Consider the following 27917-nt stretch of genomic DNA (forward strand, 5'->3'; position numbering starts at 1 on the left):
ATCAAGGGCAATTATGTCTCACACCTGACACTGCTCAGGTAATCAGCCAGTGGAGCCCAATGTGTGGCCTGTGTGAGGAAACCCTCACATGTACTCTGTATTATATTTGCCAACCATCGCACTACTGTCACACACTGGCTGGAGCTGGATGACCAAGATAGCGTGCCTACATGCTCAGTTACATTGATATTTCTTCATATATGAATGAGTACAGGGACACCAGAATATTCTGCGCTATTCGAAGAGTGACTAGACCTCCAAGCTGCAAAGACAGTTGAGATCTGGAGATCTGGGTCTGAGATGGACTGATGAAAATGTGGAAACTGACGTTACCGGAGTAAATGACGATTTGAGTTACGTGTGCAAGGGAGAATAGAAAGTGAAAGCATTTGAAGTAATGATTTCAGTAATGATTGCATAGAAATAGCATTTGTAGTAATTCATCCGAAGAGGAAGCCTTGGGGGCTCACAGGGTTTGTGACAGAGATATCAAGAAATGGTTTGAAGAAGTGGAAAATGCTGAATGGAGAAGCAGCCCATACCTTGGAAATATATTTTTAGTATAAATGTTCAATATCAACTGTCAATATTGAATCATATGACTTTTATCTGTCCGTTTGTGTTAGTTGTAACATTTCTGCAGCTCTATCTTAACCTGGTCACTTGAAACATTTCCCCTTGTTATATACAACACTTTTATAATTTACTTTTTGTATCACTCTAAGAGACTTAAAAATTAAAAAAAAACACGTTAAATCTCTGTATAAAACACCTGGGGGAGGTAAAGAAATATCAAAACATGTCAATAGATACAAATAATCCGCCTTCCAATAAACCATGAATTCTGTCGTGTTACATATTCAAATCAAGCTGATTCAACTTCTCCATCCATTTTCTACTGCTTATCCTGTTAAGGGTCACAGGGGGCTGGAGTCTATCCCAGCAGCCTTCAGGTGAGAGGCGGGTTCACCCTGGACAGGTCACCAGTCCATCACAGGACCAACACATAGAGACAGACAACCATTCACACTCACAGTCACACCTACAGTCAATTTAGAGTATCAATCAGCCTCGTCCCCTCTTGATGTCTTTGGACTGTGGGAGGAAGCTGGAGTACCAGAGAGAACCCACACAGGAACAGGGAGAACATAGAGACTGCAGAAAGACACCATGTTTGAGCCGGGGCTCGAACCTGGAACCTTCTTGCTGTGAGGCGACAGCACGAACCACTGCACCACCGTGCCGCCCTGATTTGACTTTTCATTGCAGTGAATTATCTTTGCCATATATTATTATGGTGACTCTAAATAGAATAGTAAATCTGGGCTAAAAACTAAGTTCCACTGTCTCATATTAAGTAAAATGTCTCCCAGATTATAGAGTAAATCTTGCCTGAGTTCACTGACAAAAACCACCAACATTCCACCCACATCTATATATAGAGGATGACGAGGCTGACCTCACGGTGTTGGTGAGGTTATCAGCATACACAGACAGGCTGGCTCACACTTTAAATCGACAAAAGCACACATATGGTCACCATGGACCACCAAGACACACACACACAGATTCCCTGCTAAATACTAACGTGCATCTTTTGTGACTATTACAAGAATCTCCCTCCTCCCACTGCTCATGCACGTGCACACACACAAACGCACAGCTGGGAGGGGAATCATCGAGGGAAGTCTTCTTAAACATGAAAACAAAACTCAGTCACGCTGAGGAAATTAGACTTGCCTTAGGGCAGGCAAGAGAGAGAGAGAGAGAGAGAGAGAGAGAGAGAGAGAGAGAGGGAGAGGGACAGAGAGAGAGGGAGAGGGACCTGAGCCATCTAGTCCCTCCTTGGTTTTTCTCAAAGGTTATAAGGCAGACAAAGGAGCGTTTTAGTGCAGTCAGACGGTAAACCCTGAACTCTCTTGGCAGTGACTTCATTTCCAGAGGGCGATTCGTCATTTTGCAGCGCGCAGTGTGTCTGATGCTTTTAGGGAGCGGCACAAGGAATTCATTTTTCTTGTCAGTAAAATTTTGAAGAGGATTTCTGACACGCAGTAAAGAAGAAGGAAAAGACTCAAGCATAAAGATAAGAAATCCAAGGTAGGAGAGTCTTCTGGATACTTGTAGTTTTTAGTGCACGTGATTGATGTGCACGTTTGTATTGTTGACACAACATCTGGGGCAGGATTATATGCTCCGGTTCATAAAGCAGGATTAGTAGCGGCTCTCTGAGCTCTAACCCTGAGAAAATGAGGTTGAATGGAACAGCAAAGGATCGTCACACTCCCAAAAGTATATGTTCTGAGGAATGTCAATGTTTTTCTGTTACATTTAGGTCACCATGCCAGCTAAAGAAGTCCAAAGGAGCAGTTTTGTCCGGTTTATGTTGATCTTGGCAGTTGTTATGGACAACTGCAAAGTTCAGGCCTGCCGGACTGGCTCTGGGACGGAGTGTGAGAAAGCCCCGTTTGTCCCAGGATACAACCTGGCCGGGGAGGGTTTCGACGTGGTACGGATGCGTCGAACAGGAGCGTATGTCATCAATGTCAAAGCTCATGCGGTTGACAACCACACCTGTATCTTGTGTCCAAACCGCTTCCAAGGAGGACAGGTGACTGTAAAACTCTCTTTTCATTGTGTCTTCACTCAGTGTAAACAACCTCTGGGTTTAAATCAGTTCCTCTTCAGCTCCAAATAATGTGACACTTCCTTTCAATCCTTCTCCTCCTCCACCTGCATCCTGCTTCTGTTTTCCTCCTCAGATTCAGAGGCTTCCAGCTGCAGTGCTTGACTGGCGCTCCTTCAGCCGCTGCAGTAAGCAGCTTTCCAGCGCCCTCCACCACTCTGTGGACTCCCTGCTGCGTAGCTCCAGCTCCCTGGTGAACAACAACTGGGGTGTGGGCTTGAGCTTGGACAATATTGGGAGGGCAGTGCTGGGAGGAAGCCGCTCAGACTTGGCCAAGTTTGCTCGTTCACAGCACAGCGTGGACAAAGCCACGTTTGCTCTCCACGAAATCAGCTGCACCTACTACAGGTAAAGAAGGATGGCGTGGTGAAACTGTGATTTAATTTAATTTTATTTTTTTTTACTTTAAAATCCAATCAAAACAATATTCATGTAGGTCATGTAGTCAGGTTAATACAGAGCAGTATTTTCTCCATTAAGACTGTGAGTCCGGCTAGATTATCACAGAGGATGAGCTTCGGTTTAAGGGGCATTAATGAAGGATGAACATGGTTACCTCCAAATTTAACACACAGGAACTATCATACAGGATAGCAGCACTTTCTATAGCTACACAGATACAACATAAATGTATATCCAGGCAAAAACAGCTGCAACAATAGCTAACAGAGAGTACAACGGTAAACATAGGTACAAATGCCCAATGAGGGTCCTACTACGTAAGAAAACAGGTGGCTGCAACAGGTGACAATGATGCAAATGAGAGCAATGAGAAATTACATATTAACATTAACTGGGATGACACGCAACTTCCCCAAAGTAAGACGCCAACATGCAGCACAGTTGCCATCAGACAAACCGCTTTCCTCTAGTCGAAATTCGGCCAGACCGCAGTTTTTTTTAAAAGCGCAGTATTCGTTAAAAGCTCATCTTTAAGTCAAATCACCATTTCGAATCAAATATTGAGGCGGTGCAGAGATGTCGTGCCTTCACGTCTTTTGGTCTATCATGGAAAACAAGAAGGATGATATAAAAATGAATTCTCCCGAATATGTCACATCACAATCAATATAAAAATGATTTAATCTTTTTGTCAAGATAGTGCAATCCTAATTTTAATATTGGTTATATACATATATACATACATACATATATGTGTGTATATATATATATATACATATACATAAATATGTATACATATACATAAATATATATACATATACATAAATATATATACATAAATATATATACATATATATATATACATATATATATATACATATATATATATATACACACACACACACATACATATATATATATACATACATACATATATTTATATATTTGATCAACAGGGTAAAGTCTAGCCATTTAACACAGAGGCCAAAGGTCAAAGCATTTCTTCTAATTTTATTTGTATGGTTTTTTGTCGTTTCATATTATAATTTGTTGCTATAAGTAAAGAAATAAAGGTTTTGGTGGATAGTGATGATTCGTTTTTAGGTCTAGACTAGACGCAGGAGTCTCGGTGGCTCAAATCGTGCGAGTAATATGTGCCCGTCATAACAAACCTTGTAATGGAGGATGATCAGACATTAGCATAGTTAAGAGTTTCAATTCGGTTGAAACTGAACTAAACAACGACTCAGATTCTTCTCACAAATCAAGAATCCTTGAAAATGTATCAAAATAAATTTGACGGCTCGTTGTGCTGCATCCAGATAAGATTCTTGTTGGCCGGAACGTCACATGCTTTTGTTATTTCAGCTACAGGCTGGCTGACCATCCCCAGCTGAGTACAGAGTTCACCAAGCATCTGAACAGACTCCCACAGAGGTTAAACACGATCCAGAGCAGAGCCCTGTACAGACGGCTGATCGACACCTATGGAACACATTACATCCACCAGGTCAGATCCAAGGACGGTCCTCTCTCCCTGCAGTACCTCAGTGAATGGCCTTTTGTTTCGGAGTGCAAAAAAATTGCTGCTTGAATCTCTGATTTCTTTTTGGTGGGAGGTCAAACTTGATTTGAAACGTGACCTCTGAAAAACCAAACTACTTCTTTTAGTAAGCAGATGCAGAATCCAACTGAAGAAGCGCTTGTGTTGTCATTTTGTAATTTAGCATCTGTGTGAATTTGACATAGGAGCATATTTGATACTTGGCAGGTGTTCTTTGGGGGCCATTTACGTATGGAACTCCAGTGCAGGTGACACCATCTATGTACCTTAGTAATTTGCTGTCTTATCAGCAGGGTCCTCGAAATGAATAAACTGAGTTTGCAAAAAAGGAAAGTCTGAACTTCAGAGACAAGAAAGTCTAAGGACACAGCTGCTTTGTTCCGTGGGATTTTGATTGAACAAGTTGAGATCATTCATCTAAATATCATTTGTTTGTATTCCCCAGGTGCAACTTGGTGGTCGGGTGAGGCGAATTACTGCCTTCAGGACCTGCTTGGCCACACTGAGGGGTTTCTCAGAGTCTGAGATCAAAAACTGTCTGAATATTGAACTCCGCATGGCTCTGGGATTCCTCCCCGCTAATGCATCCTTCTCCAACAAGTGTGACAAACTCCTGAAGGGTAACATGAGCATGGGCTTCTATCAAGGCTTCATGACACATAAGATTGAGGTGATTGGGGGAGAAAGGTACTTCCCTGACATCCTCTACCAGCAGGACTCATCTGAGGCCTACCACAGCTGGATGAACAGCCTCTATGACAACCCAGATGTGGTTTCCTATGCTATCTTCCCTCTGCATCATCTGGTGGAGGATTCAGAGATCAGTGCTAACCTGAGAACTATTATCACAGAGTACATTAAAGAGAACAAGCTACAGGAGGACCAGCTCGGCTTCAAGAACTGTTCTCCGGCTCCTAACTTGGACCACAACTGTTGTCCGTTACGAGCTGGCAGAGGAACTTTCAGCCTGGAGATCCACAGAGCCGCTGGTCTGAGGGCGGACACCTTCACCAAAACAGACGCCTACGTGAAGATCTTCTACAACGGCTTGTACGAGGAGACAGAGACCGTGCTGGACGACAATGACCCAGTATGGAACGTGACTTACTACTTTGGATCGGTGGAAGTTGGTCATGAGCTGAGGTTGGAAGTCTGGGACAGAGATGTGCTTTACAATGACGTTGCAGGAATCTGCATCATCTCTCCTGAGAGGGGAACTCATTCTCAGAGCTGTCAGCTGAGCAAAGGAGTTCTCTATTTTACTTACAGCATTGGATGTGACGCTCACCTGACAGGCTACAGGTGTGGGCGATACTCCCCCAATGCCGAGTAGATTGTAACAATACTGCATGTGACATTTATAGCATTTCCTTTAAATCTTAAGTTGTTGTTCTTTTGTTTTTGTTAAAGTCAATCAGCTGTCTTTTATTTTTTTCTTCCTTATGCAATTTTCAGTGTCAAAATTTAATAAATAAATATTATCCTTAACTCAGGTGGTGTTTGATTTGTGATTTGTAACATTCCAAATCTTTTCAAGGTCAATCCTGGTCAAAAGCTCAATAGAATCAAGTGTGATCTTGAAATTTAAAGTATATTAGTGTGGTAATTATTTCTTTGTGAATTGTAGCCCAACAGACAAAAGATAGTCTTTAATCTGCTGGTCTGATGGTTTGACAGGAGCTGAATAATTCTTCCAGTAGAGTCCCTGAATGAGCAACCAAACAAACATGTATTCACTTTTTAACTCAAATTTTTTTATTCTATTTATTACTCTTAAACATCAACCTAAAAACATAATAATGAAACTGAAAGCTTCTATACCAACGTGTCAACACTTGCAACATCCGGCAGTGGTACAGTACATGAAAGCAGCAGCTGCTTCTTGTAAATCATCATCATCATCATCATCATCTCCTGTCAGTTGTCTCAATTTATTCTGGAATATAAACAGTGACAGAATCAAATCCAGCCCCATAAATCATAAAAGATGTTTCATCTTCTTAAACTCCAGTAGTGTTTCCTACATGAAAAGTTGGAAATATTTATGGTAAATGTATCCAGAACAGCCGCACAACCACGTCAGTTCCAATCCAATTCAAACCTGCCTTTGCTCAACTGACTGGACACAGGTGGAGTTCGACTTCAAGTATGACACCGAACAAAACACATTTAAAACAGGGACACAAAACAACTTTTTACCGGATATTTTCTCGCTTTTTTGATGGAATTATAACTGATCCTCTGGATTCCAATGAAGTTTTCCTTCCTGCTGCTCGCAAAGTTGGGATGTAAACATTCAAACTTGTTAAGAAGAAAGACGCAATACTGTCAGACATGAAAGATAGAAAGAGTCTACTTATGTATATATAATAATACTCATGGCATCAAGTTTGTCTACCAACATTTGCTGCATTACTGGCAGTTTGGTCTGAGGTTCTGACTGCTTGAGACTAACATAACATGTGGAGGGCACAAGATATAAAAAGGCACAATTCCTAGCCTCTGTACGCTTCAGTCCCTGTAGAACATGCGCGTGTATAAAAATTGTGTTCCAGGCACAGCTATCATTCTACACAGCTTATCAGATCTCAATATCAGCCTCACGCCGCAGCAGCAAAATTTCAGTAGTTTACCACCGAGACAGTGTGTGTTGTTGAGTGTGTGTTCAGTGGAAACACTCAAGTCTGCCCAGAATCATTGAAATGCCATAGAACTGTTTGTGTCACAGTCCCAGAGAGGCTTTGAGCAGTGACGCCATATCCTCAGGTATGGTCCCCTCCTCACCTAAAGGACAAATAAGATTTTATTGATTTATAAAGTAGAGAGTTCAAGCTAGCGCTGTCCGCTCTTTCAAAACATGGTCTGACTGGTTTTGATATCAATGCAAGTATCAGAAAAGCCTCCGATACCGCAAGAAATACCAGATTTGGCATCAGCAAGTACACAATACTCAAACTACTACTTCTTTAATTCTGCATATCAATACAAAACTACTGGTATCCTTTCCTAGAAATCACTTCTTCAGTGCTCTTAAACAGTAAAAATACTCCTACTCATTCCTTCGTTCCTATTTTTACATCTTTATTTTTTTAGTTGCTGTTGCACTACAGTTATTAATAAAAAGACTTACAGTATAAAAACCTGTATTTTTCTAAATCGCAGCTGTACCAGCAGTTTACTTGAGGGAATGTTATTTATTGCGAGATTTGAATTCTTTCTCAGGTATTATGACTGCCTGTCAAAGTGGGAAATAAAAAGAGCACAATGGCTTTAATTCTCTGTAGGTATTTCTTGTAAATATGGATAGTGATCTTACCGCATCAATACAGAGCAGGAAGTTTACAGCTCTTAAAGATAGAGGAGGATCTCTATATCTAAAAATATAGATATTTCAATGCACCGCTATCAGATCAGTCCTCTGTATCAGAATATACTTGAAGTTCAGGTATCAGGATTGGTATCGCAAAGGGAAAAAAATGGAATCGGAACATCTCTGAACACAACATGCCTAAAAATCAATGAAATAACACTCTAAAGTCCCAGCATGTGTTCCTACCCAATGTTTTAATTCTTTGTATCCATATAATAATTGTATCACTGTATTTCTGTGGACAAGCTCTACTCTATGTCTGTCCTCTAAGCCCTCTTACGGACCTTACTGATTCTGTACTTCCTCATCATATTTACATCCATCCATCTATATATTTTCTACCGCAATTTGTCATTTCATTCCATTTCTTTTGGAGATGTAAGGGGAAAAAAAATCTATGGAGGGTTTAAAAGGGTTGTATTTAGATTCTAAATATATTTGCGAAAAGGATTGGATAATTTATTACAGGCGGAGCAATGAAGGAATCAAATGTTATTCTTTTCTTAACCAAAAAATATGATGTGTTAAAAACTTGCAAATTGTGACCGTGAACACAAGCTGGTGGTGTGTCTACGTGAAACTGGGAAAGAGCGTGAGTGTGTGTGTGTGTGTGTGTGTGTGTGACCTCACCCTCTTCAACAGTGGTCATGTCCTGCTCCAGTTTGAGTTTCTTTTGGCCCAGCTGTAGGATGCAGTCCTCTATGCTGCCCTTGCTGATCAGCCTAATAACTTGAACCGTCCTGAATCACAAAGCAAGACGTATTCAGCGTTTTCTTTCTCCAAATTTGCACTTGGTTGTGCATTATGTCACGCTAAAAACAGACACCAATAATCATGGCAAGGCCCTGAGTAATTCTACTTGAGGAGTGTGTTTATCCACTCTAATTTTTATTTCCATGACTTTCGGCTGTGAAAGAAATCCTGTGTGTCCGGAGTTGAAGTTACTTACTTGTACAGCGTACACGTTATTTCACCCCTCATGTTTGTGTCTGTTGCATTTTATTCCATCTTACCTGGTCTGACCTACACGGTGACATCTGTCCTCAGCCTGTTTGTCATTGTAAGGATTGCAGTCGATGTCGTGCAAGATCACAACGTTAGCTGAGGTGAGGTTGATGCCGAGGCCGCCAGAGCGCGTCGACAACAGGAACACAAATATATCCGGATCTGCGTTGAACTCATCAATCAACACAATCCTGCAGGATTAAAAATGGTTTCATTCATGAGTGGGGCAAAGCGCAATACACAGAATTCCAAGGCCGCTAAAAAAAAACCCAGACTGATCACAAGACTGGTCTGACCTGTCTGCTATGGGCGTGGATCCGTCCAGTCGGATGTAGCGGTGCTCCAGATGTTTAAGCAGTTCTTCCACAATGTCAAGCATCATAGTGAACTGACTGAATAAAACCACTCGGCTCCCCTGTAGGAAGAGAAGAAAGTTACACTACATTGTCTCAAGATCACAAGCAAAACAGGAGACAAGAAACAAGAGGGATGTGCCTCAAACTTGCAGCGGACTACAGCTGCTCCCTGTGACATCACAGATTATTTCTACCTTTTCTTTGAGGGAAGCAAGCATCTCAGCGAGGCAATGAAACTTTCCAGAGTCCAGCACAAGACTGTTTTCGAGCTGGTAGGAACGGATGGAGGAGTACTGCTGACACAGACGATGAAGCTCAAAGTCTGACATCACTTCCATGTCCTCCTGGATCAAAGCAGCGTCAGCGTCATGATGAGTTGGTTCCTGAGGAAGACAGAAAAAAGAAGCAAAAATAACAGACTTAATGAATTGCATCAAAGAAGAGGCATCTGGGTGGAGGAGTAAATGAGGCTTTAATGCTCGAAAACCAGAGAGCCAGAGCTCCAAACTCAGCAGTTCTACCTATGAATTTTATAACCCTGTCAAAATCGTCACAATGGTCTGAATAATCAAGCAGAACCAACCTTGAGCATGAGTTTACTCATGGTTTTGAGCTTTTCCGTAGTGTAGTACTGCCGATGAAGCAAGGGATGGTTGGCCATCTTCCTTAACTGCATCATTACATTACACATCTCTCGCTCTACAGGACAAAATATTTTTGACATCTTAACCACAGATATGTTAGTTGTGCTTTAGAGTACGGAGCAGAAAATGTGGCTTACTCTCTCCGTTAGTGGAAGTCTTTAGTTTTTTAAAGAGGGACTCGTAAAGAACCTGCTGTTTTTCACTCATTGAGCAGAACTCCACCTTTTCTTCCTTGGCTGGCAGCTGCTTGAGGACCTGGAGAAAAGAAAGACGGGAAATCATTGATTCACGCTACAGTTTCAACGAATAATTCTGCTCATAAAAGTCCATAAATGATGTCACAAATGCGTTCATCAATGGATTTATTCTTTGTTTCATGAAAAGATTTCACGTTTTTATTAGATTAATAAACTATGCTTTCGGGCAGGGGAATCTAATTAAAAACAAAATGAAAACCTGATTGTATTTATATTTCACATCACAAGAGCTAAACTTAATGTGGGTAAAGCAGAAGATCAGAAAATCCTCCGACAACAGATTTGCCTGCAGCACATGAACAACTCTTCCACATCAACTCACCTCGCTCTTGACTCTTCTGAGGATAAAGGGTTTCATGATGAGCCTGGCCTGAGAAATGCGATCCCTCTCGAAACGGCTCTGCTCGTCGAAGGGTTTCTGCACATAAAGGACGTTAAATGTAAAGGGAATGAGGCAGACACAGTAGAACCTTGCTCTTGACTACTTGAAGAACCTGTTTGTACATTAGTGAAAGACATAAGATGAGAAACAGTGGAAAGCCAAGGAAATAAAATCTACTCATGATGTCGAACTGAGCAAGGAAAAGTTCCAGGTCTGTTGAAATTCTTTATCAAAACCTGCGATTCATTCATTAAAACTCATTAATTCATATAAGAGTATCAGAAAGACAAATAAACACTTTGGAACATAAAAAAAGGAGGTACACTTGTATTGCCTGGTGGTGTGCAGTTATTTTGTGCAAAACAGAATTTCAGGACACAAACTGAGACAAGGCACAATCGCACACTTACCATAGAAAACATTTTGGAGAGCTGTGATGCTGAGCTGGAGAACATAGAGGGCATGATGAAGTTCAGGAGTGACATCAGTTCTAGGAGGTTGTTCTGTAAAGGAGTGCCAGTAAGCAGCAAGCGATTCTCTGCCTAAAAGAGAGCGAGAGAAGCAACATCTGAAAAGCTGATGGTCATGGAGCATCGTGCACATGATAGCAAGGCAAAGAATTCTGATGACCTATGTAAAGTACCAGAGAAACTGAACAGAGAGGGAAAATACAAAATGTTAGTGAACTGACATTGATAGACATGAGGTGGCGGTAACGCAGAGAGTTCATGTTCTTCAGCATGTGACCTTCATCAAATACAGCGCACTTCAGACACAGTTTACGGAAAAGGCTGCGGTCGCTGTCGTTTCCAATGGCAAAGTTATATCTGTGGAACAATTCACATACAAGCAAAGTTAAGTCAAACAAAAAAAAAAACAAGTTATCCAATGCACACAGTCCTTCCAGTACCCGCTGTGATCTACACGCTGTGTGCGTTAACTCACGTAGTTACAATGACGTTGAAGTCAACAGCGTCACTGAGGATGTCGTGTTTGAGGTAGCGGCGGTCTTCTACAGATCCTGGTTAGGACAAGCATACACTTTGCTTTGGTCTCAAACTGTGATATCATGGTTGTCAAACAGTTAAACAGTAATATGAATAAATACCAACAGGGTAAAGCTTTATTCAGACCAACAATTGCAGTGAATTCAAAGAGACAAAGGTTCCGTTTTTTTTAAAGTGATCCAATGCCAGTTGGCAACAACAATAAAAAGACAATTAAATAAGCGCAAAACACACATGCTGCATAAATGTGCATGGGAAAACATGATTGAGAAAACTTACCATAATAAACTATAACCTTGAGACTTGGACACCACAGATTAAGCTCTCTTGCCCAATTATCTACTCGAGATAAGACAAAATATGCGTCAGTCAAATAACTTATGTATACGCCCATTTGTCAAAGCCAACTATAGCCAGTACGTTGAAGACAGCAGCCTAAATACAACAGTCTGAGGTGTTTACTATGGCGTCAGATAGCTGTCAAAGTCATGAGAGCGCGAATACAAACTGAACGAGCACAGGATCAGGAATTGAGGGCATAAAAAAACATAACATTGAGAGGTCAAAAATAATCTTGTGGCCATTAACGTTTTGAGCAGAGCAGTTGTGAGACGGTGGCGCTGCTCGCTCTCTCTTCTAACTTACACGCTCGCTCGCTTCGGGATGTTTTTTCGCTCTCGATATTTTTTCCTACCAGAAATACGTCACGGGGACAGGCTCGACAAGACGATTGCCGATCGAATACGCCTGTTAATGGTCAGCTGTTTAAATCAATTTTCTTATGTGACTCCATACCTTCCTGAGATAGTTGCTGTGTTAAGACTGTTTGCTACCAACTGCTGATCTAAATAGGACTTCACAATAAAACTTAAAATAAGAATCAAATCATGGAGCGGGCTAGGTTTGGCGCCGCTGACCATTAACAGGCGTACTTTGGCGAACTTCTTCTTCTACTCCTTCTTCTTCTATGTGGTTTAATGGCATGTTCGTTGCATGACCGCCACCTGCGAAAAATTGATTTAAACAGCTGACCATTAACAGGTGTATTCCGCTGACGAACTTCGATCGGCAATCGTCTTGTCGAGCCTTACCACTGTGACGTATTTCTGGTAGGAAAAAAATATCGAGAGCGAAAAAAACATCCCGAAGCGAGCGAGCGAGCGTGTAAGTTAGAAGAGAGAGCGAGCAGCGCCACCGTCTCACAACTGCTCTGTCACAATTTACACGCTGGAGACAAAACTTTAATGGCCACAAGATTATTTTTGACCTCTTAGTGTTGTGTTTTTTATGCCCTCAATTCCAGATCCTGTGCTCGTTTAGTTTGTATTTGCGCTCTCATGATTTTGACAGCTATCTGACGCCACAGTTTACACATCTAGCATTTTTACATTAACTTACCAGATCTTTTTGTTATGTTGGACACACGTGAGTTTACAGGCACAAACGAATGCCAAATGAAACATAAGCAAAAAAAGCTTGTATCTATAGAAAATTGAGGCAATGGCACAGAAGAGCAACAAATTGTGTGTAAAGATCTCTGTCACTAAAGTAGATGCATTAAAAGTTACATGTAGATCGAGCTGCCATTCTTCCACCAGTACTAAGACCAGAATAATGAAAAGTATGTATGTTTTTGTAACTGGTTACCCAGTGTAGAGGACGGCACAATGATGAGGTGAGGACCCTTTACTCCATTCTGGTATAACTGGGCCAGAAATGCTATAGCTTGGATAGTTTTTCCCAAACCCTGAAACACAGAGGAGGAAGAGGCGACACAGATGGACAGACACATACAGAGGCTGTTAGGGCGTTTCCCCTGGCTCACTTTGGCTCGGCTAGGGCGGGAACGGCTGGGTCGGGTGCGTTTCCACTAGCACTGGGTATCACATCAGCCCGGGTGACTGGCCAAGAGTTTCCTGGCGTAATTTGTGTGCGATACAACAACAACAACGGACGACATGGAGCAGGGGTGGGCAACCATGTGCCATGGAGGGCCGTGTGTATGCAGGTTTTCCTTCCAACCAAACACTTTAACACACCTTCAGCCACAGAAGAGTGTTAAACAGTGGAATCACCCGTTAAAGTGTTTGGTTGGAAGGAAAACCTGCATACGCACGGCCCTCCATGGCACATGACTGCCCACCCCTGACATGGAGGCAGCGTGATGCCTGTTGCTTGGTCAGTGGTTTTTGCACAGACTAAAAGTAAGGGACAATAGACAGGCAAGGTTTCAAGCAGCGAAACAGAACACCCAAGAAAGTATAAAAGACTTGACCAAGCAATCAACCAGTCTTCCACCGCGGCCAAGATGACGTAAGCAGGTAGGTTACTCTATCAGCGCCCCGCTATGTGTTTACATCACATTTTAGTCTCCGCTCAGCTCACTGGGAACCCCAGCGGAGCAGGGACTAAAATGGTAATGGTTAGTACCATGTTGGGGCCGGTGGAAATGGGGCCAAACTGACCCGAGCTGAAGTGAGCCAGTGGAAATGCACCCTCGTACATCAAATTAAGACAGACCCATCCAGACAAAGCCAAGACGAAGCACATGTACAAAAGATGCCTGTTCATTTTCATCATTCATTACCAGTAGAAGCAGTCCTGGCATGACTTCAGCTAAACTTCATCTTTACTGATACACACACCTAAAGTTCTGCTGCTTCTTCTTTACTTTGCTTGTTGATTCACAACAGGTTGGTTACATTCCGAATATACAACATAGTAACGCCCTTTCTTTGCTAAAGCAAACAAGCTGCAAGTGCCACTGCCCTACTTTGGTTTGCACATATTTCTTTTTTAGGGTTATTTACTGTTGTTTGGTTCCTTTTCTTAGGCCCCCAGGTCCTAGTTTTGGTTTCCTTACCATTTCATCAGCAAGGATGCCACTCAGGTTGTGCTCATGAAGAAGTAGCAGCCATTTTAGACCAATCAGCTGATAAGGTTTCAACTGGAATCTGAAAGGTAACAATAACATTAACACCATCAACAATCAAACAGCTAGTCTTTTATTTTTAAACCACTGGCTAACAAACCACCCCTCACATATTATGGACAAAGCTGCATCTTTAAAACCTGCAATTAACTCCAATCATCTGATATCAGAAGCAACACAACTACAAAACCAAACGTAATTAATTAACACATCAGAGAATGATCCTAAAAAAGTGAAAACATATATCACCTCTACGTTCGTTAATTATAAAATGCGTATAATAAATGCATTTCACTCACTGCCTGTTGAGCACACTGGGCTGCTTCATGGACCCTGTGCCTTGCTCCATCACTTTGGTGACTTGCTTCACCATTTTTGAGGAAATGGTCTCACATTTGGACATGAGTCCGAGCACAACACTTCGCACCTTGAGAACAACTTTGCAGCCCGGTAGCAAGTCCTCTGACAGACCCTTCTCCTTTTGGATGGCATTGAGCTAAAGGGAAAAGACATAAGTCAACAACATCCAGGAGTTTATAAGGCAAATCTGATAATAGGCCAACATTGTAGTACAGGTTAGTACAAGTTATTAAGCCTTGAAAATGGAAATAACTGTGCTATTGTACCACTAGAACAAGCGTGCAGCAAGACAAAGGTCAACACACTAGTATATACACATCACCACAGGATAACTAAGAAGGTTGTACTTTGGCAGGACCAACTGTATCCAAACTTCACCCAATAACCTGGCTTTCCATAAATACAATTTTCACTGCATTTTCTGACCTCCTTCAGGTTAGTTATGTATCTGTGGAGTGTTTTTTTTTTTAAGCAAGACAAGCAAATTCATCTTTTACATTTAACCCCTCCTTTACGGCGCAGTGAGAAGCTGCGTGCAGCACTCGGGGACCAACTCAAGATCTTCCAGGTCAGGAGCACTGACAGGACTAATTACACGTCTCTCATGGTGGGGGAAACCAGAAGAAGACTCACACAGACACAGGACTTAACATGACCTTGCTGTGAGGCAACAATGTTGGGCACTGTACCGTCACACCATGCTGTCTATTTACCCTGTCATACTGTAGGACTGAAGCCTGACTGGTTGCTAAAAGCAGTTCAAGTGTCACTTCAATTGCTTTCCAACTTAAAAGTGTAATAAAATCTTTAAAAACTTAAAAAAAAAAAAAAACATTTTACTGACCATTTATCGCAATATGGCGTGACTTAATTATGATTTTGCGCTGTTGGCATTAACACTGATGAACTAGGACTGCATGATTATATTTGTATTAAATATATCTATATCAAATATATATCAACATTCATGTTTACATTATATATTCCTTTCCCGAAGAGATATACACTTGCGCCTCATCATATAATAAATGTGATTCACAAGCTTTATCAGATGTTTCTGAAATAATGACGTTACCTTTTCAAATTCACAATATTTCTGGGTGTTTTTTGGTATAAACACAATGTCCGTATCATAAAAAACCTGTCTCTATCGAGGTAATATCGACCGTTGTAAATATCTGCTAGGACCAAAAAAATCAATACATTTCATGACAATCTTATGAAAAAAATGGATGAAAAAGTTGTTGAAAATTCTCAGGAGGGGATCTGCAGATGTAGACATGTCCTCCTGGTGTTTGGCTGTGGCTTCAGCGACTGCTTTATAAAGCTTCAAACATCAACCTGAACTGTTTTTTGTAAAGAAGAGCTCTCATTAAATTCTCACAGCCTCATGGGAGGAAAAAGTTCTCTCACCAGGCTTTGCCAGCTCTTGATGGGTCTCATTTCCACAATTTTCTGGGCCTTTTTCACAGAGCACCCAGAAATCAGTGACAGCTCATCAATCGACGCTTCCTGGAAGAACGTGAGTATCTCCGTCTTCTGTACTGTCGAGCATCCTGTTGGGTCCCGCTCGTCATCGGACTCGTCAAACTCACTGCTAGCTTCATCGGCACTTTCTCCCTCAGAACTGACACGTTCATCAGAGGCGCGGGCTTTCCTCTTCCGCTCCGCTGCCTGACTCTTAGCTATACCGGTAGCACTGGTAAATTTAGACATTGTCTTGGCAGCAGAGGATGAAGATGCTGAATTTGATTTTTTTTTAATCCAGTTAGAGAACATGGAAGTGCTACTTCCGTTTTTGGACCTTTCTGAGACTGCATCTTCGTCACTGTCCTTTGTTGCATCTGTACTGTCCCCCTCTGATTCACTGGTGTCGCTCCTTTTTTTACTGCCTGCATGATCTTTGTGGCGCTTCAACTTCCTGTGGTCCGTGTTATTGCTGTTTGATTTGCTGAACGTCTCGTCTTCGGTCTCAGAGGAGCTGATGCTGACAGGATCTATCGGCCAGGAGAAAAAAAATAAAGCCACCGTTCACATGGGAACAAAACCTTTCTTTAAAAAAAAATGAAAATAAATGCAGGAGATCTATTCACACCTGGATCAGAGAACAACTGTAGAACTTGAAGAGCATCCCTGACATTCCAGTTGTGTTCCAGAAGCACCATCCGCAGCTCCTACATAAAGACAGCCATCAGAAACATTCACAACAAAACATTATGTATCTTTATCCAGAAACAGCATCACAGATCCTGCTAGCTGATTACAGTCTAACAAGGCAGAATTCCTGTACAGCATTTGCTCATAAGTGGTCATGGTCTTTATTTACAGAACAGAAGGTGTCTGGTGTTCACTGGAGCCCGGCTTTTCCTAAACGGCGAGGAAGACACGGCCAGGACAAACTATGTCCTTTATCGTTGCTAAAATGCTGAAGAATTTTTCTGTACGTGAAGCAAGCAGTGCTGGCTCTTTCTTTGACTTCTTCTCGCAACTGTGGCTGCACATCATGTTTTATTTGCATGCATTTTGATGTTTCTAGATTTCTATTAAGAACTTTTACTTCTGATTCACACTGAAAAGTGTAATTGCCCATAAATTAGAACAAAGCCTCCCTGATTTCTGCAATATATTCTAGAGAAGCTGCTGGATTTTTGGTGAACTGAAAAATTTGTTTCTGGAAAGGCTGCAGATTATCATTCATCCATAAAAAAGTTCATCTTTACTTATTAATACCTACATTCATGAGTCATTAATGAATTGGACGAGTCACATGAACACTTCATGGGTTGACAGTGAAAGTGTCAACAAAAACCATTGAATACAAGATTTGCCTTCCCTTTCTGATCGCATGGCAGCATAATTAAAGTAGCAGTGTGTGTATGTGTGTGCGCGTGCACATGTGGATGTGTGCATGCCTGTATGTGTGTGTGTGTGTGTGTGCGCGTGTGTCAGATCTCACCGACTTTTCCTGGTCAGGAAATCTTTTCTTCAGCTTTCTGACCATCTCCTGCTGCCTCTCCCTGCTTGGTAGACTCATTCTGACGACGACGTCATCATCATCGCGCTGAACAGAGAGAATACCAAAATAATCAAAGGTATCATTCAAATCATTTTGTAGGATCGTACTCTGTGCTATATAGTTTGGAACAGCAGGGGTATGGTTCATTATCTCACATCTGATTGTCGACTCTTCTTGTTGGGTTGACTCGAACCGCTGGACTCATCCTTCTTCCTCTTCTTGTTTCCATCTGTGGATGAGACGACAAAAATCACCAGTGTTTTTAATAATAACGAGCTGAAGATTTTGCATTGTAATTATTTACAACGCCTATTAACTGCAGTTGAAAACATCCTACTTTCACTGTTTGGCAAATGCAAATCAACATCTCAGAATGACAGAAAAAGAGCATTTGGTCAACAAGAGATTTCAAACAGATTCAAATTTTTATACACATTTGTTTGTCATTGTCACACAAGGAACAACAGCAAGCAATATAAAGTTTCCAAAATCAGTGAGCGTTACATTGTCATGATACCAACACTGACAATCATGACTTTAATTTTTACATGAATGTATAGACACAATAAAACAGATTTAGTTTGCCTGTAAAACACCACTTGAAAACAAAAGGATTAACTGCTAGAACTGAAATGTCTCTCAGAGCTGCTTCAAAAAATGTGTGCTACTCATTTGCAGCACCATTTTTAACACGTAACAACCTTGCTCTTCATATGTGGTCCTTACACAAGTGTGTGAGCAAACAAACTATGGGGTCGCATCGTAAGTTGCAGCCAGGAATTTAATGATGTGACAAGTAGAGTCAGAGAGACTGCAGCCTCACTCCAACCTGTCTGTAGTCTCTGTTCACGTGTAGACTGAGCAGTAGTTTTCACCATGAAACGTGTCAATCTGAGACAAACTTGAACGTGTAAACTGGGCATTCATCCACCTTGACCACAAACACTGTATGTTTTACCTTCTTTATCACCAAACATTAGCAGGCATGAAGCTACAGCCCCATCCAGTGTGCTGGTGCTCCCAATGACCTGTCAAATGAACGGAATCGAGATGTAATGCTTGACCTAAAATACAACTATAAAGTGTTAGAATTTATGATACGGCACTTAGTTGTCAACTATAAATGAGTACAAGCAATCCATATATTTTCTCACTGTCTATAACACTGCAATAAAATAATATTAACAACTTAAAAGAAAACTCATAAGTCCTCATTCTGGTCCCATGTGTTGGCTCCAGATATCTGTGGTTTGTTTCTTTTAGTTTATTGCCAGTTAAGCAGCTGCGGCTATTTCATGGCCAAAACAGGTCAAGATATCTGTGGAATCAAACTACTGAATATTAAATTTGCAGAACTGCTGATGCATCAACTCACTTCCAGTGCATCTTTCCTTGTCAACTGGGGGAACATCTCTAGCAGGGTGTTCAGTTTTTCTTCCTGTACAGTGTCGTCATCATCTGTTGACGTTTTCGCTACATGGTCCCTGAAGAAGACAGAGAAAACAGTGTAAAAAAATATGATCGGGGGGGGGGGGTGTGATGGCATTCGTAATGATGCTTACTTGGATTTGTTTGCTGATGATATTTTGGTCTTTGGCTCATCGTCGTCAGTCAAGTCAATAGACAACTCCTCCTCAAAAACCACTCCTCGGGCATGAGACTTTCGTAGATTCCTGAGAGCTGTAGCGCAAACAAGGACAAGAATAGCAGAATACCCGTTCGGAACACTGAAAGATCATGTGGCAGCACCAAGGAGAAAACCAGAAACATATAGCCAGAACGCATAACTAGTTAGAATATAAACAAAATCAATCTTTTAGGAGCATAAGTCAATCCTCTTAACTTAGAAATTGCTTTTTAAGGTGGCAAACAGAATTTCATGAAACCTATAAAATGCAGTGGGATCACTACAAATGCATACACACAACCAGTCCTTACTTTTGATTGTACTGTCTGTGAGCTACTTACTTCTTCAGACTACAGCTTTATCACATTTAAGCAGTTAGGAGCTCATTGAAATGATGCATCATGGATGCAGAGCTGGATGTCAAGAGTCTGAAAGTATTTCTGTAACATTTACACCTTCACAGGATTGATGATAAACACATGCCCTAAAACCCCGTGATTTATATATGTTATGGGTTCGATCTAGCTAACACAATCGCATGTCACATGAACTTAAATTTGGAAAAAAAATTAAAAACATATTTAATACATCCAAAGCTATGTAGCTTTAGGTCCCATGCGTATCAACCATGTTTGCCATGAGCGAAATACAGTAATTCTAATCTGCACCTCGGTTGAAGTGGTCACTGGATCAATGCTAAATAAGACAGCATCCCTGACACATCTGGCTACCAGCAAAGTAAGCTAACATTAGCTCACCTGGCTTGTTCTCCTTCTCAGAATCAGGGCTTTTGGAGACGCTCGCCGGGGTTTTGTTCGTTGTCGTTACCGTCTTATCAAAACGAAAACGGTCTAAGTTGAACATACTCATTTTTGCAATCTCCTTCGTGTCTGACAGCAGCAGCCCTTTGTCTCCTTCCAGGTGTTTTTGAGTCCGCTTGCATGAAACACAGCGTTTCTGGGAGCTAACGAAACAACCTAGCTAGCAGCAGATATTTGCATAATATCGACACTCAGAGCGGCGATGAAAGAAAACTATTCAAACTGTGTCAACGCTGTGCTGTCAACCGTGGTAGACCGAGAATGTTATTTAATGACACTTTGAATTAAAAAATCTATGAGCACTTGTAGGTCCACTACTGCAGTGTTTGCCCGCGAACTCCCGTCCCTGGATGCCGACTAAAGATGGCGCTGACTCCACTCATTGGCCAGAGGATGGAGGAGGCGGGAGCTTACGAGTGAGTCAAGATAGTTACTGCTGATCACTTCCGGTTTTGAGTGGCAGTAGGGGTTTTCATGACTGGTGCTCGAAAAAGGAGGAGACTTATCTCGAAAGTCAGTTATGCGTCGCTTACAAAGTTGATTTAACCTTGAAAAGTCGTACATTTACTGGAAAAAAGGGGCAGTGAGCCTGGAACGATGCACGGTCCTGACTGAAAGGAAACCTAAGCAACATTCAGGGACAGACTTGACTTTTATATTAAACAAACAAGGGGATTGTAGCCCTCAGGATGCGTTCTTCTTGCTATTATGGAGGCCGTTTTAGAATAAAGACAAAGCCCAGCAACTTGTAGAACGATTCCTTTCCACCGTCGATGATGTACGGGCCAGTCACAGCTGAGTCGGGCTGACAGCAGAGCCCTCTAGTGGCATAAAAACAAACCACATTTTAAGGAAAAGAACAAAGCAGAGAAATATGGTCCAGGTGTGACCATACGAGCGATCGCTTATTTAGTCCATGAAATCACAGTTTAATGAGTTCACACTTCTTCCAAAAGTCTAACATTCTATTAGAAAACTCCGACATACTGCATTTAATTTGTTTCCTTGTTATTTATTGATATACGTTGGTTGTGTTGATAAAGACACACGAAATAAACAAACACATCCTATGTTACCCCTTTTTCTAAATAAAAACATTGGACACGTCGGGGTTGAGTACTCTGCTTCCTTCGCGCTCAGGGCGGGGCTACGGGGGAAACATTTCCCGACCGGGAAAGTGGATTCGACGGCCAATGCCCCCCTTCTTATTATTACAGTTTCCAGCATCCAAACCCGAACAAAGGAGGAGACCAGCAGCGCTGAAGATGGTAAGCTGAGCAAATCACCTCTAGCTGAACTCACTGAAGCTCTAACGTACATCTAATATATTCTGGATTCCCACAGTCCAATGGAGTACCTATTAGGGGCCAGAATGGCGAGGAGGCGCCGGCACAGGGTCCACCGGCCAAGAAATAATTACCTGACCCTCGGCGAAGCGGAGTGCCAGGAAAAACTACACCTTTCCCGCGATGTGGTGACAGAGATTTGCCATATTGTTGCAAATGATGTAGAATCCACTTCCAGCTGTCCAAACGCTCTCCCAGTTGCTGTCAAAGTCACTGCTGCGCTGTATTTTTACGCTACCGGATCTTTCCAACATCCGCTGAGTGCAGTTGGAGGCATATCCCAATCTGCCATATGTTCGGCCATACATGCAGTTACGTCAAGCCTAGCACGGCATGCTAACCGATACATTAAGTTCCCCATTACACCTGACGCCCAACAACAGGTTCAACAGGAGTTCCTGGCCAAGTACGGGTTCCCAGGGGTCCTGGGTGCCATAGACTGCACACACGTTCACATACGTGCCCCTGTTGATGATGCGGTAATCTACATCAACCGCAGGGGAACCTATTCCATCAACATCCAGGTAATCTGCGACGCACGGTGTAAAGTAACACACGTGTTCGCCAATTATCCTGGATCCAGCCACGACTCCTACATACTCGCTAAATCTGTCATTCCAGCTGTGTTCCAGGGGGGAGCCCCCCCGGAGGGGTGGCTGTTAGGAGACGACAGCTATCCGTTAAAGAGGTGGCTGATGACGCCGTTTGTCACGCCTACGACTGCCCGCGACCTTCTGTTCAATCAAAAGCACACGGAAACACGCAGCGTCATAGAGAGAACGTTCGGGATGCTGAAAAACCGTTTCAGGTGTTTGGATAAGTCAGGCGGAACGTTACAGTACAGTCCTCAGAAGGTCGCGGCGTTCTTTGTGGCGTGTTGTGTCTTGCATAACATTGCCATACAGCATGGATGTGTTTTGGATCTAGATGAGGACACGTTACGGGACGTGACGAGGCGCGACGCTGAACTGCACGTGCCGATGCCGGTTGACTCAAATATGCAGGCAGCGGCGGCTGCAGCAGCACGGGGGAGGAGGGAGGAGCTGGCAGAGGAGCTGAGTCACCTGTAGTCCGGTAAGCAGTCTGATGGTTTGACCACAGTTTCATTTGGCAAATTACAAATTTGCAGCGGCAGCAAAAACTTTGTTGATTTTATTTAAAGAAATAAAATTAATTTGGATGTTATGAGCTGACAATTGTAAGTCAAATATTGAGTAAGACGAGATTCAAGGTTATCTAAGGTCATGATTCTGACATTTTGATGCCTTCAACAGTGTCACTTTGTCTCCTCAAACAACTCAAGCATCAACTTCAAACGTAGGTGGATTCTGGGTATTTATTGCTGAGAAGTAAATCAATACTCAGTAAAAAAAAAAAAAAAAGGCTACCAAAATAAATCAAACAGTCTTACAAATTATTGATCTATCTTCTTCCCCCTCTGGCTCTAAGGCGGCAGTGGTGAGGAGCACCATGTCTGAGCCGGCCACCAGAGGGTCCAGGAGCAGAAGGAGCCAGTCTTGCCCTGGACCGGGTGCGGTTGGATGGAAGCGTGAAGGTTTGCTGAGGTGGAGGAGAGGCTGATCCATCGGTTGCAGGTGGGGACGGAGGAGCTCGGCGGTGCTCGGCTGCATCTGCCAGCCTTCCCAGACTGGTAGCAATGTCTCTTAGGGGGCGGAGCTGCACCTCAAGCCTGCTCAGGTGGTTATTCAGCTGCTGGACGCTCCTCCTGAGGCCACCCAATTCACCCTGCAGCATGTGGAATCCATTCTGCTGGAGCTGGAGGAATGGGTGATCCTCCTGCAAGGCGGTTGCTTGCCGAGATCTTCTTCGGGCTGGATGACCTCTCGTGCTCCCCTCCCCACGAGTCTCTCCTTTCCCCCGCTCCTGTCCACTGGCCCCTTCTCCAGGATCTTTAAATAAAATAAATTAAAAAAAAAACAACTGTGACATCCTGCAAACTCAAGATTTCATTTTGTATCATTTTAATGTGCACATTTTTTGACTGGGGGGGGGGTGGTTCAATTCTGTCTAAATGCCTTTTTATGAAGAGGCAACATGTCTGCTGTCCTGATGTAATGAAATAAAAACACTGGTTCATCTAACTGCCTGAATGCTTTCATTCCAGATTAAATCAAAGGAATGGTGTTCAGCACACACGCAAGGCTAACATGATGATGTGGAAGTGGGAGTAACTGGTCGTAGCTGTTCGGGTGTTAATTTTAATTCCGTTAAAATACCTTCTTGGGTTTGTACAAGTTGAAGTTTTTTCAAGCTTTACCTGGTCCTCCAACCTCTAGCCCCCCAAAACCTTCGATGCTGAGAGGAGAGAAGGTGGAGGTGGTGGTGTCCTCAGCTGGTGTCAGCTCCTGGCTGGTTGCTGGTCCTCCTCCTGTGGCCAGGCTCTGATTGTAAGCGACAACCCTTTGCTTACCCCGTCTCTTGACATCACAGTAACGCTTTCTGCACTGTCTTGCCGTTCTGGTGATGCCGGAAGATGAGGTAATGATCGCCGCTACCTCCTCCCATGCCTGCTTCACCTCCACCTGCTTTGGTGGGGCCTTCCCGTCCCCGTAGATGGCCGTCTCCCGGGACTTCACCTCCCGCGTCAGGAGATCGATTTCCTCAGGACTAAACCTCCTTTCTCTTCCTCCTGGCGCCATTCTTGCTGCCAAGGCCGGCGCTGAAGGCACACCTGCCTCTTGAAGAGAGTTGACAAGCTGACTTTCTGATTGGCATGTTTGGCCAAAATGCACCCATAAATGAATGAAGGCAGATTAACGCGACTGATGGGTGAATCCCTCTTTGGGACAGGAGCGGGCGAGGGGATAGTACCTGCACTGCTGGTGTAGGACAGAGAAGGTGGATTGAGACACGCCTCACTCTTTCTCACTGCGCTTTGGATGCGTTTAAGATAAAGGCCCGACGTATCTACATCCAGACAAATCCTGCTAGCTGACTGGAGTCCAACATGGCAGAGTTCCTGTACAGCATTTGCTCATAAGTGGTCACGGTCTTTATTTTCCTTATTGTTCAAATGCAGATGAATTTTTGGGTACCAAAGCACATCTGCTGCACTGACCTGCTGCCTCAGTTAACATTAAACAACCAATAAATACATTGTGAGGGTTCGCTTTTTCTTTGTCTTTATCCCACATTTGTGGCTGCACATCAAATTTACTTGCGAGCATTTCTTTGTTTCTAGATTTCTGTTAAGAGTTTTTAACTTCGGTCTTCAGCTGTTCGGGTTTTTACGGTCTTAAGTTTATTGTACTGGTATGTGTATGTGTGTGTGTGTGTGTGAGAGATCTCACCGACTTGTCTTGCTCGGGGATTTCTTTCTTCAGCTTTCTCACCATTTCCTGCTGCTTCTCCCAGCTTGGTAGACTCATTCCATCATCATCATCATCATCATCATCGGGCTGAGAAAGAAAGCCACAACAATCAAATGTTATCGCTCAAATCACCATCAACCTGGCAGCCATAGGCAGAGATGGAATCATGTGCAAGTAGAATCACACGTTATGCCATATCATCAGATCAGCTGAGGTAGTGGTCGTTATCTCACCTCTGACGGTTGACTCGAACCGCTGGACTCATCCTTCTTCCTCTTCTTGCTTCCATCTGTGGATGAGACCGCAAAAATCACCAGGGGTTCCTATAACAGCCCGCTGAGGATTTTGCATTGTGGCTGTATACACCGTACATTAACTGGAGTTGAAACTGTCACACTTGGGAATGACCCGTTTGCAGAATCAGTGACGATTGCACAGTCAACATAATGTGGATTTTTACCTTAATTGGCCAGCAAAGGAAGTTTGAATCAACAGCAGAAATAAACAGATCGTTTGCCCGTAAAACACCACCCAAATACACCGAGACTGCAGCCCCACAACAATTTGTTTTTATCCTCAGTTCAGCTTGGAACTGTCGCCCGAGCAGGAGGTTCAACGATGGAATTTGCCGACTGATTCTGAGACAAACTCTTACATGTTAAATGGGGCTGCCCGAAAACGCTGGATGTGTTGTGAACATGTTTTACCTTTTTTATCGTTAAACATTAGCAGGCATGAAGTTACAGCTCCATTCAGTGTGCTGGTGCTCCCAATGACCTGTCAAATGAACGGAATGAAGACATAAAGCTCGATATGTTACAACATTTTACATGAGAATATTTTCTCCTTTGGTTTACTTGATTAAATAAAAGGTCAAATAAAATGAGGCTATCAAGTGTTATAACTTAAAACAAGTCATTCAGTTGTCAACTATAAATGAGTACAAGCAATCCATATATTTTCTCACTGTCTATAACACTGCAATAAAATAATATCAACAAATTAAAGGAAAACACATAAGTCCTCATTCTGGTCCCACGTGTTGGCTCCAGATATCTGTGGAATCAAACTACTGAATGTTAAATTTGCAAAACTGCTGATGCATCAACTCACTTCCAGTGCCTCTTTCCTTGTCAACTGAGGGAAAAACTCCAGCAGCGTGTTCATTTTTCCCTCCAGTACAGTGTCGTCATCATCTGTGACATCATTTGTTGATGTTCTCGATACAGGGTCCCTGGAGAAGATTAAGAAAACACAGTGAAAAATATGAACAAAGGGGAAAAAAAAGGTGCAGTGGCATTCGTGATGATGCTTACTTGGATTTACTGGCTGATGATGTTTTGGTAGTTTGCTCGTCATCGTTGGTAAATTCAATCGATAACTCCTCCTCATAAACAACTTCTTGGGGACGGGACTTCCGTAGATTCCTGGCAGCTGGAGCAGAAATAGGGACAAGATGAGCTGACCCATTCAGAACCAAAGATCATGTGACAGCAGCAGGAAGAAAACCAGAGACGTACGGCCGTAATATGCATAACCACTAACAATATACTTCTCTTAGTTAGTTTTTATTGACAAGATACAAACTCTTTCAGATAGAAATAGCTGTGTAAGGTGCCAAAAGAATTTCATGAAGCAGGAATAATTATATTAATTATTAATAATAATAAAGAAATAATTTGATAATAATAATATTAAATAGGTAAAAAAGACAGCATCCCTTACACATCTGGCTACCAGCAAAGTAAGCTAACATTAGCTCACCTGGCTTGTTCTCCTTCTCAGAATCAGGGCTTTTGGAGACGCTCGCCAGGGTTTTGTCCGATGTCGTTGCTGTCTTATTGTCAAAACTAAACCGATCTACACTAAACATACTCATTTTTGCAATCTCCTTCGTGTCTGACTGCAGCAGCCCTTTGTCTCCTTCCAGGTGTTTTTGAGTCCGCTTGCATGAAACACAGCGTTTCTGGGAGCTAACGAAACAACCTAGCTAGCAGCAGATATTTGCATAATATCGACACTCAGAGCGGCGATGAAAGAAAACTATTCAAACTGTGTCAACGCTGTGCTGTCAACCGTGGTAGACCGAGAATGTTATTTAATGACACTTTGAATTAAAAAATCAATAAACCCCATCTAGGTCTCCACTGCGGCGTTGACCAACAAACTCCCGTCCCTGGATGCTGACTAGAGATGGCGCTGACTCCACTCATTGGCCAGAGGATGGAGGAGGCGGGAGCTCACTAGTGAGTCAAGATAGTTACTGATGATTACTTCCGGTTTGGGGTGGCAGTCGGGGGTTTCGTTGCTATATAGTTCACTTCCGCTTTTGCTCAAATTGTTTTACTTTTTTTTTAACTTTTTTTTAACACCTAAACCACATTCGGGGACAGACAAGAGATCCAAAACCAATTTAGGCACAGCTTTTGTCCCCAAAGACAAAATGATTTTGATTTTGTGTCAGTAGTTCCTGTGTAAGTAGTGTTTGGAGTACAAATCCAACAAATGATTGTAATCTAAAATATTCTCTTGCATTGAGGATGAATATATTCTACAGGCTAGCCTCTTCCTTTGACCAGACACAACATTTTATCTGGGTTTAACAAGCTCAACAACAAAATAAGGCCGGTCACAATTTGTCACAAAAAACAAAACAAAACAAAACAAAAAAACAAAACCAAAAACAAAAACAACAAAGTGGTTTCTTTTTTATTTGGTTTAAAAGGTTCACACATAAACCTTCCCGGGTTGTCTTAGTTTGTAGACTGTCTCATATAAAAGCTATAAATGTTTACCAAGAGATATCAGACTAA

At 42.4% G+C, this 27917-nt stretch overlaps 3 protein-coding genes across 3 annotated transcripts; 1 reads left to right on the forward strand and 2 right to left on the reverse strand.

Annotated features, from left to right (window-relative positions):
* The first annotated feature begins 1743 nt into the window (after positions 1–1743).
* On the forward strand, positions 1744–6141 carry prf1.5 (perforin 1.5). The gene is made up of 5 exons (XM_086206411.1): positions 1744–2097; positions 2333–2608; positions 2760–3031; positions 4454–4595; positions 5095–6141. Exons 2-5 carry the CDS (start codon positions 2339–2341, stop codon positions 5980–5982), a joined length of 1572 nt encoding a protein of 523 aa, XP_086062537.1. The 5' UTR covers positions 1744–2097; positions 2333–2338; the 3' UTR covers positions 5983–6141.
* LOC147260046 (SWI/SNF-related matrix-associated actin-dependent regulator of chromatin subfamily A containing DEAD/H box 1A-like) lies at positions 3986–21233 on the reverse strand. The gene is made up of 23 exons (XM_086206410.1): positions 20364–21233; positions 19541–19658; positions 19354–19462; positions 18937–19006; positions 18134–18207; positions 17919–18023; positions 17058–17136; positions 16376–16959; positions 14902–15098; positions 14534–14624; positions 13318–13417; positions 11950–12009; positions 11609–11684; positions 11355–11490; positions 11074–11205; positions 10604–10699; positions 10162–10279; positions 9964–10079; positions 9575–9763; positions 9321–9439; positions 9033–9215; positions 8645–8759; positions 3986–7428 (listed from the first exon to the last, which is right to left on the reverse strand). The coding sequence occupies exons 1-23, from the start codon at positions 20473–20475 to the stop codon at positions 7372–7374; spliced, it is 3036 nt and encodes a 1011-aa protein (XP_086062536.1). The 5' UTR covers positions 20476–21233; the 3' UTR covers positions 3986–7371.
* Positions 21234–23073: 1840 nt separating this feature from the next.
* Positions 23074–27332, reverse strand: LOC147260047 (uncharacterized). The gene is made up of 8 exons (XM_086206412.1): positions 26869–27332; positions 26421–26538; positions 26218–26338; positions 25812–25881; positions 25338–25393; positions 25084–25191; positions 24051–24468; positions 23074–23682 (listed from the first exon to the last, which is right to left on the reverse strand). The coding sequence occupies exons 1-8, from the start codon at positions 26981–26983 to the stop codon at positions 23195–23197; spliced, it is 1494 nt and encodes a 497-aa protein (XP_086062538.1). The 5' UTR covers positions 26984–27332; the 3' UTR covers positions 23074–23194.
* Positions 27333–27917: the final 585 nt, after the last annotated feature.

This window comes from Aulostomus chinensis, chromosome 6 (assembly GCF_037954235.1).
Source record: "Aulostomus chinensis isolate RoL2024-O1b breed Wild chromosome 6, RoL_Achi_v1.0, whole genome shotgun sequence".
NCBI classification, from domain to species: Eukaryota; Metazoa; Chordata; class Actinopteri; order Syngnathiformes; family Aulostomidae; genus Aulostomus; species Aulostomus chinensis.